This window comes from Hyposmocoma kahamanoa, unplaced genomic scaffold, assembly GCF_003589595.1.
Source record: "Hyposmocoma kahamanoa isolate Upper Pololo Valley unplaced genomic scaffold, ASM358959v1 102, whole genome shotgun sequence".
Taxonomy (NCBI): domain Eukaryota; kingdom Metazoa; phylum Arthropoda; class Insecta; order Lepidoptera; family Cosmopterigidae; genus Hyposmocoma; species Hyposmocoma kahamanoa.
The window spans coordinates 10,723,568-10,742,910 of NW_020653337.1; the positions used below are offsets into that span (position 1 = coordinate 10,723,568).

Consider the following 19,343-nt stretch of genomic DNA (forward strand, 5'->3'; position numbering starts at 1 on the left):
GTGTGTGTGTGTGTGTGTGTGTGTGTGTGTGTGTGTGTGTGTGTGTGCGTGCGTGCGTGCGTGCGTGCATGCGTGCCTGCGTGCGTGCTTGCGTGCGTGCGTGCGTGCGTGCGTGCGTGCGTGCGTGCGTGAGTGCGTGCGTGCGTGCGTGTGTGTGTGTAAATAATACGGAGAAATTGGTACTGGTGGCCTTATGCGATCTTAGACAAAATTACTTATGTGAAAAGTCACATAAGAATGCAATGAAGAAAGTACGTTAAAACTTTATTTACATCTTATTATTTCTTAAATCGGTCGGTTAGAATACAAATGCTGTGAAAAAGGACTTTGTACCCCATACTGGTACATTTCAGGCTCAGTCACACCTGTCTTCCGCTTTGGCATGTTCATCACTCCGACTGCTTGGCGCGCTGCACAGTGACGTCACGACTCTAGCCCCAACCGCTGCTCGTCTAACTCTGACTGACATCGACAAACGGAAGTTGAAGTCGTTGATCAGTAGACCCTACTTAGATACTGCTGCCGGTAATATTTAATGTTTTATTTAATAATCTCAGTACAGAGTACTAAAAAAACCGACCTCAAAAGTACGTGGAATTACGTCTATTTGCTAAGTTTTATTGAAATATCCCCTAGTTCGCCACTATACAGGACTTGACACTGGAATAATAAAAATAGGTTCTCACTATGACACTACTTAAAGTATATCGAGAGAAAAACGCTTTGAATTGGAGAAATAGCAAAATCAACTAAATAATTGCTAAAAGTAATTGCTCCTAAATTAAAGTTAGGCGCTATTTATAAAAATGAATCCTCATGCGTGAACAGCCACCATTTGAGGTGGATGATTTTCTTCAAAATGAAATGGGACCACTATGGAAATACCCCCTTTCCAACAAAAAAAGAATCATGAAAATCGGTTCACAAATACCGGAGTTATCGCGTAACATACATACAAAAAAAAAGAACATACAGACGAAGTGAGAACCTCCTCTTTTTTTGAAGTCGGTTAAAAACAAGGTTAATAATTCACTTAGCTGACTTGAGACACAGTAAAGTCAATAACTACTTAATATTTTAGCTTCCATTGCACTTTGTCGAACTTTGTCGAATTAGGGCTTTTTTTCGTGGTTTTAAATCCGGACTTGCACCTCTCCGTTTTTCGGAAATTACATTCAAAATTTAAGTGGCCGAACGGTTACCAAGCTGGACGCAGAGGTCCCTTGTTCGATTCCCGGGCCGGGAGAAATAATTGTATGGCCTACATTCATTTGTAACATTGGGTATAATTTTTGGTTGTCTTTGTGTATGTCCATGGCACCCGCGACACAGGGTCTCCCTAGTGGCGGGGCTATGAGTGTGTATGTTATACAAATTTGAAATTTACTTGAGCTTGTCAGTGAAAGAAAACATCATGAAGAAACCTGCACACAGCTGCAAAACTTATGTACTTAGAATGATATGTGCATTACCTATCCGCGTAGGGCCCGCGTGGGAACTATAGCCCAAGTCCTCCCGTTGCGAGAGGCGACCTGTGCCCGGCTGTAGAACTATACTTATATAGGCTAATTATTATCACTGAACTTTTTGGATTCGTCTTTGTTCATCAATTTAAAAAAAATTGTTCTCTATCATATTGATAGATTTGGAGAAACACAATGTCATGAACACGAAAGTTTTCATAAAAAGTCGATACAACCTCAAATGGCTTTGGTTCATTCCGCATAACAGTGAAAGCGTTGAATCGATCACTTGTGGAAAAAATATTAATAAAATTGAGAACATTACACTCATTAGTACAGATACGGTGTGAAAACACGATTCCTAAAACACAAACTTACCTCGAAATTTTACAAGAAAACCGTCATATTCAATAGGTACTTTACATACACCAATGATTTTTTTTTACATCAACTGAATTAAATAGAGCACGTATAGTATACAATATACATTTTTTAAATGGCTTTAATTTCGTTTGTTAAAAAATAAATTGTAAAATAAAGCCGCCCGACCCAAGCAAAATGAACCGTATTAGCAAGGGAAAAGTTTGAATTCGAGCTGAGGTAGTATCGACAAGTCAGGACTTGAGTATTGCAGTGACCACTGAAAATCATACTCAAGTCCTTGCCATTAGGGTCGTATTTCAAGTGCTTGAAATCATACTTTCGTGAAGATTTCGATTTGTATTTCGTGAAGGTAAAATAAATAATAATATTGGATATAAAGGGGTCATTAGTAGGCATGTGAAAATACCTTCTCAGCTGTCATGTTAGTAGCAGTAAAGCTCCTTGTGAAAGAGTTCGTCCAGGGAAGTACTGCAACCTGACTTATGTCTGCCGCCAAGCAGTAATGTCAACATTACTGTGTTCTGGCTTTGAAGGGTGCCGGGCGCAGTGGCGTGGCAATGCCCCTCATATCTTTGCGATTTAAAGCTCTGAGTGGCATTGCGACTGTTATGGATAGGCTTACCCTAGGCGCACGACTTGTTCGTCCCGTCACTTGGTAGGTATCACATACAAACATCATAAACAACGTTTTAACAAAAAAAAAATCATAATAATTTTTAACGAAATTGAGTTATTAGTTTATCTGGAATGAACATAGCTGTTTTTTTGTACCTTCTTTAGTTTCAGTTTTATTATTAAACAAAATCTGCGTAATTGTATGTCAATTACGCAGATTTTGTATGCATTATGTATATGATTTTCAAAGAACAAAAAACATTAGAAGCCAATATCACGACAGTTACCAAAATGCAATTATTTGTTGTTTATGAAACGTGATTTTACTTTCTCTTAACAATTATTGAAGGATCGCGCATAAAAGAAGAATTGAATGTAATGCTGAGGAGTGGAATCAAAGCGGAGATAGAAGCTCTTGCACCGACGGCAGCCGCGCTTTGCGACGCTTATTTGCCAGCCAAACTTATTCATGGCGATTATCTAGGATAGTTTCAATATGTAACAATTAATAAATTTATGTTTTTAAAATGCTTTTATTTGTCTAGCTACCATTTCATTGCACTTTAATAATAACTTTGTATTTTCAATCTTAATCTTAAGTCTTAGTAATCTATTTGTCACGTTCATTTTATATTTTAGCGACATCTAAGGGGCGGTTAAGTTAGTATAAGTATAAAGCGCCATCTAGTTAAAATATGGAGTACTTTATTCTGTCGTTATTTACGCGCGTTTTGATGTTGTTATAGTTTAAAGAAAAATTGTAGATGGCGTTGACGTAGCCAAATAACACCCTTAGCGTACTTTTGGCCTTCTGGATAAGGAAGGTAAGGACAAATTGAAATGAGTTTGAGTAAGTACCACCACGTTTGAAAAAAATATGTGGTAATGAAGTCAGGTAGTGGTAAGAAAATGTTTGCCCCAACGGGAGCGGCTCAACAGACAGGCAATACTAAGCAAATTTCATAACACCACTTGTCTTAAATTCATCATTACTTATTGTCATCTACCTCGCCTGAACCACCTCAATGCTAATTTGTTCGAATACCACTCAGTGTTACATGAAGTGCGACGTTTTAATGAAACGAGGTACCAAAGTGTTTGTGGCGTTAATTTAGTTCCTTGATCATTTTGCCATTTGTCCAGGCGCAAATGGCGATCAGGGGCCCTCTGCCAAAAATTCTTCACCATTAATCGTAATAGATTTCATAGAATATACGTAAATTGTATATTTATGTTATATTTTATTATTATAGCAACAAAATAATCATGTCGCAGCAATGACAACTTCAAATTAATGTCACGAATTTTATACCAAATCAGTGTGACAACAGGGGTGATTTGTATCAAATTATCCAAAGACTGCAATGAATTGAAGTCGTCGTGAAGAGGTTTGCTTTTGCAAAATGTACCAAATTAGTTTTAGGTATATTACTATGTAAGGTGGTAAGGGTTCTCCTACAAAATTAACAAGTTAAGCTCATGTGTAATGGATAAAGAATCGCAGGAAAAAGCGTCGCGAGACAAGAAAATGGCAGTTGAATCTCATCAGGGCGGTCTTACAGCTGAACCCAAAACAGAGTCGACCAAGCGAAAGTCTTTCAATATAGATGATGCTGTGAGGACTCTGGATTTGGCTTTGGGCAGATTGAAGAAGAGCAAATTAGTGAACGGAGAAAAAAGCTCAGTTAACGTGCCGACGGGTACAAATCAGGTCATTCGCTCCCCGGACATGTTCATGGACATATCGGGGTCTAACACTAACGTGGCTCTTGGGTTAGATAATGCTTCGCTGATGTCGATGAATTTCTCACATTACGAGCTAATGCGCAACCTATCATGTTCCACCTCCAACTCGGAGGGCACAGTCAGCGGCACCACGTGCGCCTACACACCCGACAATTCTCTCAGGAACGAACATCTGGAGAAATTTTTCCGCAGCGCCGAGATGTGGACCAGAAAAAGTTCCCCGAATAACGTTCGTTTTGATGTACAGGAGAAGTAAGTAAACGTCCTCTTGTGTTTGGTTTACGTTTGTGTGGTGAATAAAACGACGCAATGAACGATTATGTAAATTTCAAATTTTATTATTCAAAGAAACTTTACAATAATAACGGAATAATCTCAGATTTTATAAATAAAACGTACCATTCTATACAACACTGTAACTCTTAAACGAGAAGATAAGATTAATAACACTGATTTAACAATAACGTAGATTTTAGATGCACTTTCTAGGGCCACCAAACTACTTGATACTGAACACAATCCTTTTTATATTTTGATTTAGTTCAACTTTTGTTTCGTACTGTATGTATACAGGCTAGCGAATTAATTAATAGTTGTAGCATCGTTGAGTATTACGAATATTTTCGATAACCTCCTTGGTCGAGTGCACAACGGTTTTCATGGTGTCGCCATATTTGAGGTCCTGGGTCCGATCCCCGACCAGGTCAATATATAAAAATGTTTCTATATTGTCTCGGGTCCGGGTGTATGTGGTACCTTCGTTGTTTCCGATTTCCATAACACAAGTGCTTTAGTTACTTATTTTGGGAGCGGAGCAACGTGTGTGATGTTGACTAATATTTATTTATTATTTAATAGGAATGTATATCTAACAAGGTTATGATTTGTTCAGTATCAGGTATTCACAATCTAACCGCTAAGGGAGCATTCCGCAGCACTCTAAAGTTATGAAGGCGGACACTACACTGTGTGTGTCACTATTGCATTCGACGTAAATAACATGGTACCTTAAGTACGGTATATTCCAGGTATAATCCATACCTTAAGTATGGATTTATGCCTGGTTAATACGCATTGACATTATGTAATAGTTCGTTAGATAATTTATTTGATTTAGTAAAATTTAAAAAAATGCGTTTCTTACGTCAAATGTAATGGTGAAGTTTACAGGGGATCCTAAGAACAATGTATTACTGACTCACATTTATACCACATTCAAATTGAATCTGAAAAGACTAGGACGAAAAATCTAAACTAATTTCATATGGAATTCTTTGGAGAAGAAAAATAGTCGTAATAGAGTCGGCATAAGGAAATAATTGACATAGTCATCACATAGTTCCTACTTTCCTGCCCCAAGAATTAGTCATAAGTTATAGAAGCTTTTGCTATACTGGAAGACTAAAGGACTAAGTTATTTTGAAAGGAAATTCAAGGAGGAGACATAGCGTTAGTGTGCAAACAATTATGCTACGATCAGACATCTCTGTGCTAAAATTTAATAACAACCAAGCTGTATTATCTTTACGTTCCGTTAAAAATCCTATACACGAATCAAATTGGTGTTATCTTTAGTAATTCTCATTATAACTAAGTAGAATCCCACATAAGAGACTGAAATAAAATTATTTTTATACTATTTTCTCTAATATTTACTTTTTTGGGTATGGCTGTTTGGGTTCTAATACACTAAGTTACTGGGTTACAGTGTTTGTACTCATATATAAGGTGTTAATATGGTTTGGTACAGTCACATGCAATGAAATGTATTTATGTAGCGATATTACTATTAAATAATTATAGAAATATAAAAAAAAAATCGAATTGCAATCTTGCTACATTTTGTTATGTTTACATTTCATTGCGGGCGTTTGTACGTACATACACGAATTAGTGAACCCTTATTACGTCTAATTTGAGGTTTAAGCCATTACCCAGTTCACTAGCATGTTAACGTAACTACCAAATTTCGCTAATGAAATCAATATTTACATACAACATGATGTAAAATTTAAAGCACCCGGTTTCCGAACTCTCTCGTATTTTAATTAACTATAAAATCTCATATGTAGTGTGATGTAGTACATACACGTAGACCGTAATTATATTGTCTATTTTTGTTTCAAGTCTAGGTAAACAAAGCAATATAGATTTATTTTAATGGAAGAATTAAAAAACTTTTCAATTAACTTTAATCTTATCGTAATTATTTTTTATTATTACAATGAATTCGATTGACTAGGCCCTACACAATATCAGAGAAGATATAATTATTCAATGTATATTAATCCAATATCGTTATTTTACGCAATAGAAGAATCACAGCATCCTCAAGACCATAATGGCAATTGAAATTAATCTCATCGACGTATCGTAGGCATTTAATTAATTACAATGATTGTAAAATTTAGACCAAATTGGCAGTCTTCACAAACCTGGAATGTACGATATGCGTCTATGCAGGTATCCGATAACACTTAATTAATATCGGCAAACGTTTATCTCTATACAACAACAATTAATTATCTAGTGATGTACCGTGAAATCAACAACAATGTTAAAGTATCTAATGTTTCCACTGATTTTATACAGCTCTTTTGATTTGCACTACGATGTTAGAGCTCGTAGAAATCAATGGAAATAAACTACACTCACAATGGAAACAGAGATTTTATTGCTCGGATATGATTCGTGATAATCCTACAAAACCAATTAGGTAAGTAGTTTTAGAAACTCACCAAGAATATTCTAATGACATGGATTCGTCACAACTTTTACAGATTACAAACCAACACGATGACTGCCTAAAATTATAGAATCTATCAAAACAGGTATATTTTCTAGCCCGATTAAGTATTATTTTGTACAAGCTTATTACTCGAATTTTATTATTTATTTATTTTGTTTAAGGTCTTCGCCACATAAGACTTGTTTTTTATATTTTTGGTGATACCCTTCATGTTTTATTTAATTTAATGAAGATCATCAGTCGGGTAATAAGAGTCGACTGGTTATACGACTTCCTTAGTAATAAGATAGAAAATGGTAATGAGATGGAGCAAAAGCGGCTAAGGTTAGGGGATGATCAAGGTCACTTCATTTCTAAATATTATAAGTCACTATAAAATGCCTCTTCTCGAACAATTACAATTTATGATTAGGGTATTTTATCTACATTGTCGTATGAAGTATTTTTAACAGCACTATATAACATTACAAAACTTAACATTCGTCTGTGTAAGTCATTTTAAAATTAACTTCTAAAACTGTAAAACACCTAACGTTTCCCTACATGATAAGCTCCTCAGTTATCTCGGTTATTTTAGTTGTAATAACAATGGGTCAGATAGAAAATAAACGAGAAACTTTAAGTTTTAAATGATTTCAGTGTTAATTCTGCATAAAGTTAATTTTTAAAATACTTTGTTACAGAAACAACTACTATACAGTTTAAGATAAATTACTTTGAATTTGTTTTAACAAGATTTAAATGCATATCTCTATGCGTAGAGAACTTTGGTAGAGAAGATAGAAAAGCTTGGTATAGTAGTAAAGGTGACAGTAGAAAATAGTAGTAAAAGCCTAATGTGAACAAGCTCGAAAGGTTATGAATAATAGTATGATCACAATTTATCAACAGCTTTAATTCATTCATTCTAAGACGTGCTTGGGAATCGCCTCCTATAAAAGATTTTAGTTTCATTCAATATTTATCCAATATAATTTATTTCCTATCTAGGCTTCACTTATACTTAAATTTAGCAGAAGTCACAGTAGTACGATAGTAGGGTATTAACCGCAGGGTGCTGAAGCGAAGTTTTATGGACTGAATGAGGAATAGTTCAAATTGAATATAATTCTAATCGCTTTAGTCCGTTCTCACTTCTATTATAAAACAATAATTGCCGATCCATTATTTCGTAAATCTTGAAACGGACTTGTTATTATCATAAGTTACGCACGATTAATCTAAACACACACAGTCCTCACCTAACACTCAAATCATCTCTCGCACAAGACGTTCGCTAATGTACAACAAAGGCGTTACTAAACCAAACGTGTAGGGAACACATTTTATTAAAGCACTATCTCATGTACATATTTACATGGAGCAATATGATAACAATTAGATATATTCCTGAGGTAACCGGGAGTAAAATTGTGTTGACCACGTAGGTCTGTTGTTGCCCTTATCTGTCAGGAGGGGGTAACTTGGTATCCTCAGGGTCGAGGGAGAGGCACTCTCGGAGGTAGTCTTCCATAGAACGATAAACGTGTTCAATCACGCCTTTGAGGTCGTGACCTTCGTCTGCATATGCCTGAAAAACGAACAAATACATAATTAATTATTAAGACATACAGAGATCGAATACTAAGGGCGCGTTTAATCGACACGAATTTCATCGCGGTGTCGCCGCGCAGCCGCCGCGCAGCGACCGCGTGCGTGTAACTGTCATGGCAAAATACGCTCTATTTTTTAGCTTTTACATTTTAACTTGAAGCTGGCTTGTCTTTGGTCCACGCGGCGACCGTGCGGTAAATAGAATTTAGATTCGCCATTAATGTACGTGAAAGCGTGATAACTGGGCGGTCGCGCGAAAACTTTCGCATCGTATAACTTTAAAAATTCCTTCAAAATTTCAAAAACTTTCATAGATTTCTCACAGATGGCGCTATGGAAAAAAGTCGTTAAAACCAAAAACAAAAACCTGCAATAAGCACATAGGAAAAATCGTAAGGTCGGCTGGTTCGTTCCGTAGCTTAATTGTGAGAATGTCAGGCACGGTATGCTGACGGCGCTGGTTCGTGTCCAGGCGGATCGAAGGAATTTTTCTTGGTGTTTGATGTTTGTATTAATCATTATAACAAACTAGTGGAGTAATTTCACAAAAAATAATTGAATATCAGGTAGTGAAACAATATTGATATTCAACAAACTTAATATGTAAAATAAATTCATCGAATTACTACTTAGCTATTAATATTATTATTATATTATTATATGACTACTAATTAATACTTAGCAAGAATACCGTACTTACCTGATATCGAAAGAGAACGCCTGCATCGGTGAGTGACCTGGCGAGCTGCAGGGTATGTGGATAAGGTGCGCTCATATCTGCCATTCCGTGAATCAGGTAGAGTGCGTGCGCTGGCACGTGGTGAGCTCGTTGAGATGCATCAGCTTCCACATAGCCTTTATAATTCACAGAAGGCATTCCAAGAATACGTTCCGTGAAGGCAGCATCTAGAGATAAAATTTAACATCGACGTCAGATCGGAATTCTTGTATGGTGCTATGATGCAAAAAATACAAACACTTACTGTAATAAAGCCAGTCGGTTATTGGCGATACAGCTATTCCACACTTTAAGGTTGACTGTTGGGAACCAAGCAGCATCGCAGTAACATAACCACCATAACCCCAGCCCCATACAGCTACACGAGTTACATCTAAGAACTTGAACGTGTCTAATAGGTACCTGAAACAAAAAAAATAATGCATTATATGAGTTTGTAAAGTTAATGTAAGATTTATTTATCAGATATTGTTTACCTAATAACAGCCAATTGATCAGCAACTTCTACGCCTCCAAGACGACCTCGAAGCAGCGCTCGCGGCAGACCTTTTGCGCCTGCGACATCCAACTTGACGTACACAACATCATTACGTGACGACATGTACGAACCCCAGTCTACAAGGAATTCCTCCGTCACTTGTTGACTACCGGGCCTGCCGTCCCTAAAAATGCAAGCACAAAATTCTGCAGACACCTATGCCAAAGTGAATTATGGATTTTAAAAACTCTTACAAAAACTAAAACCCCCAGAATCTATATATTGGAACGATGCCAAGTTCCTCCATATCAAATTTCATGGTTGTCCAAGTAAATGAATTCACAAACTTGGCAAGTAAAGACTGACCGCGAACTCAACTTGTAGTTGCAGATGAGTACTTACACATGTACAAGCACTGGGAAAGCAGCGTCACGAAGCTCCTCGCGCCATGAGGGTGGCAACAGAAGCTGTACTCGGGCCTTGGAGCCACTCCCCAACTGCACGTCAAATGATCGCCGCGTTGGCAATGCTAGCTCTCGTAAACGAACTGATCTGCTTGAAAACAAGAATGTATTACCAAAGAGTCCGTTTGCGTCACAACAAACCTCCTTTTCACTTGTTACTCTTACTTACCTATAAGGCCTCGTATCATAAAGTATTCTCTCTAATTTATGCGTCTTAGCATCGTGAAGTCCTGCCAAAGGAGGGCCCGGGCCGCCGCATTCAAGGACGTAATACGTAATGCCGACCTTCGGTTTTGGTGGGGAAAACACTGCTTTCCAGTAAGAACAGTTGGCATAATGTAGCCGAGCAGGCCAAACATTAAGCTCGCACGTGAGGCACCGTGGTTCTTCTCGCTCAGCTCTTGCTTTTACAGAATTGCTGCCTCCTCCGTAACCAGGATCTCTGACCACGTAAACATGCCTCTGACCTGGTCGTTCTGCGCTACCTGTATCCATAAAAGTTATTCGTCATTTTAACGAAAGTACAAAAAGTACAAATTATCCACACACGTACATTTATCACAGAATATAGAAACAAACTCTCACACACTCCGTTGTCCAAGACGCTTGGGCTAGATTACGTGCTTAGGTAATTTTTGGTTTATAAATGGAGTATACGAAGAAAACTTAATTTTAGCATGAAGCGAAAATATTATTGGTGCTGGAGCACGAGTAGGGTTAGTAAATAGGTACTTGACTAATCAATGAAATCACTCAACTGCACTCAATCTAAATACTTAATTTGGTTTGCTTCTTTCACCATATCAGGATGTAGCTTAAGTATGTACGACTTTTCTTTATCTAAACCTTTAATGGAAATAACATTTACTTTTAGAAAATATTTTTCGGTTAGATTGGGTCATTTCTTAATAAAAAACCTAGTGTTTACTCACCTAAATAATAAACTAAATGATTTTCCTGGTCCCACGCTAGTATCTCGGCCACCTCCACTTTGCCATGTGACAATACGGCAATTCGTTGTCGTATTACATCCACGTGCTTAATGTGAGTATAATATTGACCTCCACCTTCTTGCACGGCTGCTAGCAGAAGAAACGCACCACCATCTTCCGAGTACACGGGCCTTTGATGAACTTCTAACCAGGGCTCATCTGTTGCTTTTTCTGAATGAGTCTGAAATTGCAGATTACTTTCTAGTTAATTTTTATTCACTAATTTTGATTTGTTTTATAAATAAGATGTACCTCTGTGCATGTCCAATTCGGTGCGTAACAACTGCTGTAAACGGTGAGGTTCTGAGCACGGTTCATCCATACAACTCCTACATGGGAGTTCTCTTTGCCCACCCATTGGGCTGATATGAGGTAATACTCCCTGTAAACGAAAGAATATTGATAACTACTTGTAAAACTGTTGCCATTAAACGAAATGTCTTGGTGATAAATGAGACGTACATTCCATCTAGTGTGCTCGGAGGTTTGACTTCCCATCTTGGCGGTGACGATACGTTTTGAACTGCGACTATCCATAATGTTACTTTTGGTATCGAGCTGCCTGGCTGAAAGTGTAAGTACTTTTAAATTAAGTAGCTACAATAATAATAATCTCAAAACAAACCGACCCCAAAAGATCGTGGAATTACATCTATTTGCCAAGGTTTATTGAAATCGGTTACAGGAAACCGCGCGAAACCGGATTCATATATCTTCTTCAAATTTAAATAGAATCAATACTAAGGTACCCTCTTTCCAATAAAAACAGAATCATCAAAATGGGTTCACGAATGTCGGAGAAATCGCGTAACATACTTAAAAAAAAGAACAGTGGAATTGCGAACCTCCACCTTTTTTCTGAAGTCCGTTAAAAACTATCAATCAGCATGGATAATTATCCTAAATAAACCTTTGTAGGTAAATTCATTCACGATGAATGAAATGAACGAACGAATCATTCTTCTTAATGTTTCGTTCGGTAACAGTTTACTATTTAGTAACAGTCAAAATAAAAATCTGTGAAGTACACATTAAATACAAAGACGTCTTACATGTTTGATAAACTATATGATATCAAAAAAAACATACAGTCGAATTAAGCACCCCTCCTTTTTTAAAAGTCGGTTAAAAACTTCTTGAAAGAAAAGAGTATTAATAATATATCCATAGAAATAATTTTTGGTTATTAGTTTTAATATGGTTTTGTACCGTAGGATATCTAATGGTGACGTGTTCAGGGTATACGCTGTGCATGGAGGTGTTGAAGGCAGGGAGGAGGAAGCCTGTACGCGCGGCGCCTGCGCCGCCGATGCTCTCAGAGATGCGTGGAAACTTAAGCTCTGAGACTGAACTGTCGTCATACTGGACGTACAACACCAGAGTTCCGTTCGGCGAGCCCCAGGTGGCAGATGGCGTTTTCGTCACCTCTTCTGTAAGAAATTAGCCATAATCCCACTTAAAATGAAAATGTTGAAGTTTAATACTTTTGTGCTGTGGAATATACCCAAATTACTCCAGTAAAATAGAACAATTGTAATAATATACCATAAGGGTGTGTAATGGAAGATATAACAATAAATAATCTATTTTCACTTTGTATAACAACATTTGACATAATTTCTAAAGATATAACTTACTGTGTATAATCAACAAAAGGTATAACAACAAAAGGCATAATTTCAGTGTGTATAATAAACCTTCCTTATAACAAACATTATATAATGATTAGGTTACATAATGAACAAATGCTATAAATACTACCCACAGATCACATAAATACTAGTTACCAGTATAATGTATTAAATAATATAACACAATATTTCGTTTCACGATCAGTTGAAGCGCTCTATAGAGCATATATGTTGATAAGAAGTTTTTTACACTAGCAAAATATAATTGTTTTTGTGTAGCTTTAAGTGCTTTTAGTGTAATAAAATATATTTATTAAAACTTTAAGCAGAATATTTAATTGTATGCAATTAAATATTCTAACTTTTAAATAAAATTTTAAATAATATTGAAATTAAATACTAACCTAACCTAAACCCACAGAAGGAGGTCGAATCAACTAGCAAATGTAAACAAATTCGGTTAATTCACCATTGCACCTAAACACCACTGGAATTATATTTATAATACATTTTACTTTGTCATATACTAACCTAACCTAAACCAACAGGAGGCGGTCGATCCAATTAACAAATGCAAACAAATTCGGTTCTTTCGCCATTGCACCTGAACACCACTGGAATTATATTTATAATTTATAATCAGTGAGTGTTATATCTGAAGTTTTTATATAAAATCAACATTATGCCATCGGTATATTAGATTAATAGTTGTTATAACAATCTTGTACTATACCCAGTGATCTTTATATCATGCAAGATTATGTTAAACGAGTGCTGTGCCACCTACGGTGAGGTCGGGCTCGGCCTGCGGCGCGTGGTCGGCTTCAGTGGCACAGTAGTTAGTACTATGGGCGCTCGATGAGGAGGTCGATTCCCGGTTTATGCCAATTTAAGAAACGAACATTTCTAAGTTGGTTTTGGTCTGAGTATTCTGGGTTATCGTTGATTTGGTATTCATAGTGCCTACATAGTACAGGAAATTCGGCAGTAGTTTGGCATTTTTCCCCCTTAATAATTCTCTTTGGCAAAGCTTTCAAGAAAATGAAATCTAACATAGAGACGGTTGAGATACAACAACGCTATAATTAATATCTCATTTCCACTACATCGGGAAGCATGCTTTACATTTTTACCATTGTGAGATCTTGTACTCGTAATCTATTACGTCCCCGTATATTATCTCCATTTGATGGCGTGCGGACGCTTCGTGCTTCGCCCTCCGCGGACCACGGCCTCCGGACTCGACTTATGGCTTTGTTTTAAAAAATTTGAAATAGCTCTTTAATGGCGGCCATATTTAAAAATTTCAAAAATGTATTTTGACCACTAATTATTATCAAACACCTATAGAGACCCCCACATATCGATTTTCAGTTGAATTTGAGCTAATTTTTATTAGTTGTTGAATGGCGGCCACATTAAAAAATGGCGTAAAGCCATTTTTGATCGCAAATTATTATCAAGCATTCCCAGAGACCTACACATGCCAATTATCAAAGGGATCAGAGCATTTTTTTTCTGCCGCCAACGAACGCTTCTATGGCAGCCATATTTGAAAATTGCGAAAAACCAATTTTGACCACAAATTATTATACGGCACTTCTAGAGGCCTCCGCATGCCAATTTTCAGCTGAATCAGAGCAAGTCCGTTTCGGCAGCCACTTTTGACGAAAAAAACACTTATATGATGGCCATATTACAAAAATGGCGAAAAGAAACTTTTGACCCCAAATTATGGTTAAGGATTCCTAAAGACGGGGGTCTTTAGGAGTCCTTAACCATATTTTTTTATTTTGTTTTTCTTCGGCCGTCATTTTGAATTCGCCACCTTGTTTTTTTTAATCCAGGCAGTTGACCACTATTAATCTCTATGACATTCCTTCGAGCACCTCTTACCTATCTCTAATAGTTTCCGTGATAGGAGACTTTGAAATTTGTATGGCGGCCATCTTATTTATTTGAATTTCGAGCATTTTTTACTTCCAGCGGAAATTGACCAGGATCTACCTCATAAAAATACACAAATATTCCCTCCATATATTATAGTTTTTGCAGGCCATTGTCACTCTTTCATATTTTCCACATTTAGGTCTTCTCATATTTGATTCTTTGCTTTGGAATCTATCCGCGTACAACGGTATAAATATTTTTTTTCCACCATATCGGGAAGTATGCGTTCTATTTCTATCAGTGAGTAAGAACTTGTAGCTTTATACATATAATAGTATAATAATGTCTTTATACCATAAATTAATTATATCTGTTGAGCGTTATATCGACTAAAAATATGTCATTTGTTGTTATACATTACGAACCGTACCCGTGCCAGACAACCACACCAATTGCCTGATCTCAAACTAGGGAATTTGATCCAACCGGAAACGAAAACGGGACCTCTTAATCCAGTGCCCACAGTATTTCTGCGGTTAAGCATTAATGTTAGCGTTCCGGTTTAGTAGGGTGCTGGTGAAATTTCAGGCACATGGGTCTTGTCACCTTATGTCACAGGGTGACGGGCGCAGTAGTAGTGCCCCTCAGATCTTTGCGATTTAAAGCTCTGAGTGGCACTGCAATTGTTATGGACAGGCGTGTAGCTTTATCTAGACATATGTATGTGCTTACCATCAGGCGCACGACTTGTTCGTCCCGTCACTTGATGTTATAAAAAAAGTATAAACCTTTGGGCCACCGAGGCCGTCAAATTTAAAAGTAATGTTATAATTTTAATATCACATTAAATTTCAAACAAACCTTGGTATAACCAATCGGAAACGCCATTGTAGACTCGGCCTGGGATGGAATCGTTTGTGAGGTACAGTAGGGGACTCCTGCGTGCCGGAGGGCCAGGACGTGCCAGCACCTCGTTGTTCGCCGCCAAGAGCAACGCGCCGTCCTGGCCCAGCCAAGAAGCGAACTGCCACTCCCACGTCTGACTCGACTCCCCGAATAGTGGAATATGATGGCTGGGATATAAAACGTCAATTTCAGAAACAGTTAAAAGTACGATTGAGTTGTTGGAATGTTAGATTATTTGTTGATAGATTTTTACCTTTAAAAACTTTGTCAAATTAATTTAGTACAAAAAATGATTTTGAAATAAATGAGCAAATTTAGACTTTGCAGTTATCTGCGATACAGTAAAGTTTCCATCTCGAATTGTCAATACTTCAGTAAAGTCACGTTACTGAAAAATTTAAAGTATTGCCAATCCTTACCGAAGCCGCATCAAAATTCAAGTCACAAACTTTGAAATGAATTGGCAATCGTATTCTCGTATGTACCTATATCTATTGAAATCGATTTTGACTCTCGTAAGGAGATAGCAAACCGGTAGAAAGATATACAATAAATTACTTTAGTTACGTATGTGGCATGTGGAATAAGGTTTACAGCAATTGGAAAAGGTGAGAAACCCCCAACCAGCATTGGGCCAGGGTAACAGACTATGATCAATGGGGTAACGATGATGGGTAGATGATGTTGATGTTGTATAGCATTCGAGGTTGGAAAAATCATTAAATGTATATAAAATATCACATACATATATATAATAGTTTAGTAGCAGTAGAGCACCTTGTGAGAGAGTTTGTCCACTGCCACCTTACCTATTTCTGCCGCCCAGCAGTAATGGGAGTATTACTGCGTTTCGGTTCTGAAGGATGCTGCTGAAATTACAGGCATATGGCACTTGTCTACTTATGTCTCAAGGTGACGGGTACAGGGGCAGTGCCCCTCAGATCTTTGCTATTTAAAGATCCGAGTGGCACTGCAACTGCTATGGACAAGCGTGTCGCTTACCACCAGGAGTACGACTTGGTCGTCCCGTCACTCGGGATCATAAAATATATAGGTATATAAGATAATATAACGTAAGTACTTTTGTAAATACCTGTGTTGTAAAAAAATAAGTTTATCAACTTAATGAGATACACGATGATCGTGTCTACTATGTATGACGCAAATGTGCACAATATTGAAGGTAATTACGGCTGTGAGAATAACGCCCTGAATCTATTAAAATTCCACTCGCAAAGGGTAAATGTGGAACGAATAGAGCTCGTGCAGACATTTTATATTTTTTCTAGTGAGCAACGAAGTCACGACGTTCTAAACGTCACAGACATTTTTATAAGCTCGACAGATGGACTGTAATTTAGATTCCCTGATAAAACGAATCCTTATAAAAAGAAGACATATCTCTAACTCAACCTTTAGTGGGTGCTCCAAAGTGACATTCAGCAAGGGTGCGGTGAGTCAAAAACAATTTGTGAATACAAAATTCAATTTGACGTACAGGTAAACCTCCTGGTGAGGTATATGGTTGTGACCTTTATGGCACTTCGGGGCGCTATATATAAAAAAAATACTCACTCATTAGTGACGTCATAAACGGTGTAGTGAGCTGTAAATGTCCGCCGATAAACCTGTAAAAATAAAACAGGAATTATGTTTTCGAACGACCTATGTATTTATTTAGAAATACCGATGTTTTGCGGGTGTCATGTGTTTACGTACCTCCTTGATATTGTGTTGGAAGAGAACAAAACGCAAGTTTGGTGAGCACTGGTATCCGCGCACATTGAGCTGCCTCTGTGACAAAAAGTGTATTATTCACCCCAAGCTCGAAACTTGGGCTTTTTACAAAGTTGTTGGGAAACTTCACCTAGCGATCGTCAATTAAAGGGATCTCAATCTCAACGTTTATTTTCAGTTCTATATACTACTTAAATGAGAAAAATTTGATCTCAAAAGTTTATATAAATGTTGTTTGATTTTTAAATTATTTATTTTAAACAGAAACGTTTAAGTGAAACGTGGCCTACCAATCATCTTATTGGCCTACGCATTTCCTATCGTTGATGAATTGTGTTATCTATGGAGTCGTTTAAGTATATAAGTGTGTTGTGAATTTTTGCGCACAATATTCTAAGTTGGTGGTTATAGTTTTTTAAAACTTTGAATCATATCATTTTGTTAAACTGGACTAAATACTCACTAGTGTGTGGTTGGTGACGAGTACTGTAAGAGAGTTGTTGAAGGTATCGAGCGCTAGCAGCCCGCCGTCGTCGGCTTGGTACACGAGCTGATGTGAGCTGACCCACGTGGTCGGTAAACGCTCGCCCGTCAGGTCGCCGCGCAAGAACTCGTCCAGTCGCATACGACGCCCCGACCAGTACAAAAGTTCGTCCACATAACTGCGACAAATCAACACATTAATATATTGATAAAGTAGTACTGAAATATTATAAAATTTGTAGCAGCCTCATGCTCACCCTAATAAATAAATGGCTGTGACGATTCCAGCTATCACAAAACTGATCACCATCAAAGAGAATATGATACTTCTCCAGTTGTGACCATCCCCTGGATAGAGATCCTGGAAATGCAATGCCAATTTCAACATTAATTTTCGGTTTCTACATTTGGTAGATTTGTAAAAACGGCAAGTTCCGCTTTGGAAAGGTGGATACTTGCCGTCGAGTGCTATCAACGATCGGTGCAAAAGGCTAAGGAATGGAATTAGATTTGTCGAACGATCGTCTTCGATATAGGGATATTTTGTGAATCGGGCCGTAGCAATATGTATGCGAGAGGAAATATTCGGTTTGCATCTAGATCAAAGATGACAAATCTCCTTGATGTTTAATTATATATCTGAAAATGGCACACACCAAGTGACGGTATTTAACGATACGAAAAACCAAGAACAAAATAAAAAGTTATGCAACACACACACGAATACATATGGAACTTACGTCCTCTTTGGTGGATTTGGGATCGGCGACTTGAAGTGTCTCGTCGGGCGGGAGGCGCCAGGAGCCACCGCCGCCGCCGCCGCCCGAGCGGTCCGTGTGGCCGGTGGCGTGCATGCGCCGCCGCCGCCGCCGCCGCGCGCGCACCCGCCACCGCGCCGCGCTACGCGCCCGCGCTCGCCCCCAGTGCTGCGCCCAGCGCGCTTCGCACGCCCGTTAGCGCACCCACCGCCCGCAGCAATGCTGTCCGCCCCATTACTGTCAATAAAAGGCGATGGTATTAGAAATTAACTAACTCAATCTTAATAAACAGCAAATATGACACGTTGGAATATTGTAATATTTTATTAATAATGATATGTATATACGTAACATGTTTGGAAATACTTCAAATATTATATAATAATATGACATTATTCAACTTTTTACATATTCTGTGTCGCACAATGGTATCATATTTTTTAGAGAAGCTGAAGACACTTTTTTATACATTTTTTGCGGTCTGAAGTTGTTCAGTGTTCGAGACTATCCCAAAGTAATGATGAACGCTTTATAACCCTCTGTGAATTCATAACGTCTCTTCTAAATTATATTCAGGCGAAAGATTGAATATGAAACATAGCTTATGTGTTCAGTTTTGTTTTTAAATGATAAACGAATATGTATGTTTAAGAGGTAGTATAAGTCGAGTGGCAGATAATTTCTCATTTCATAGACTCGATGGGAGTGTATTGGA

The 19,343-nt window shown here is 37.7% G+C and overlaps 2 protein-coding genes across 3 annotated transcripts in view; one reads left to right on the plus strand and one right to left on the minus strand.

Moving 5' to 3' along the window:
- Positions 1-2,951, plus strand: part of LOC113233495 (meiotic recombination protein SPO11) — a gene marked incomplete at its 5' end in the record, with an annotated part of 6,417 nt that extends 3,466 nt beyond the window's left edge. Inside the window, 2 exons of the mRNA XM_026468623.1 lie at positions 354-525; positions 2,812-2,951. Coding sequence (XP_026324408.1) covers positions 354-525; positions 2,812-2,951 — 312 coding nt within the window. The remainder of the gene's footprint in view (positions 1-353; positions 526-2,811) is intronic.
- Positions 2,952-7,538: 4,587 nt separating this feature from the next.
- Positions 7,539-18,991, minus strand: LOC113234635 (inactive dipeptidyl peptidase 10). 2 transcript variants are annotated; one of them, XM_026470023.1, is made up of 17 exons: positions 18,611-18,991; positions 18,128-18,231; positions 17,851-18,049; positions 17,370-17,444; positions 17,226-17,278; positions 15,606-15,817; positions 12,433-12,653; positions 11,686-11,789; positions 11,476-11,605; positions 11,164-11,404; positions 11,012-11,077; positions 10,401-10,716; positions 10,170-10,319; positions 9,766-9,951; positions 9,534-9,691; positions 9,251-9,456; positions 7,539-8,527 (listed from the first exon to the last, which is right to left on the minus strand). In XM_026470023.1, the coding sequence occupies exons 1-17, from the start codon at positions 18,722-18,724 to the stop codon at positions 8,399-8,401; spliced, it is 2,664 nt and encodes an 887-aa protein (XP_026325808.1). In that variant the 5' UTR covers positions 18,725-18,991; the 3' UTR covers positions 7,539-8,398. The 2 variants fall into 2 exon arrangements, with proteins under 2 accessions (XP_026325808.1, XP_026325817.1); XM_026470032.1 differs by lacking the exon at positions 11,012-11,077.
- Positions 18,992-19,343: the final 352 nt, after the last annotated feature.

Bases quoted from the DNA above. Each gene is read 5' to 3' on its own strand.
- LOC113234635 (XM_026470023.1), bottom strand. From the start codon at position 18,724: ATGCACGCCACCGGCCACACGGACCGCTCGGGCGGCGGCGGCGGCGGT. The intron at 17,445-17,850 runs GTGAGTATTTAG...TTTTTGTCACAG, and splicing joins TCGTCACCAACCACACACTA to AGGCAGCTCAATGTGCGCGG. The intron at 11,790-12,432 runs GTACAAAACCAT...TTACACTTTCAG, and splicing joins TCACCATTAGATATCCTACG to CCAGGCAGCTCGATACCAAA.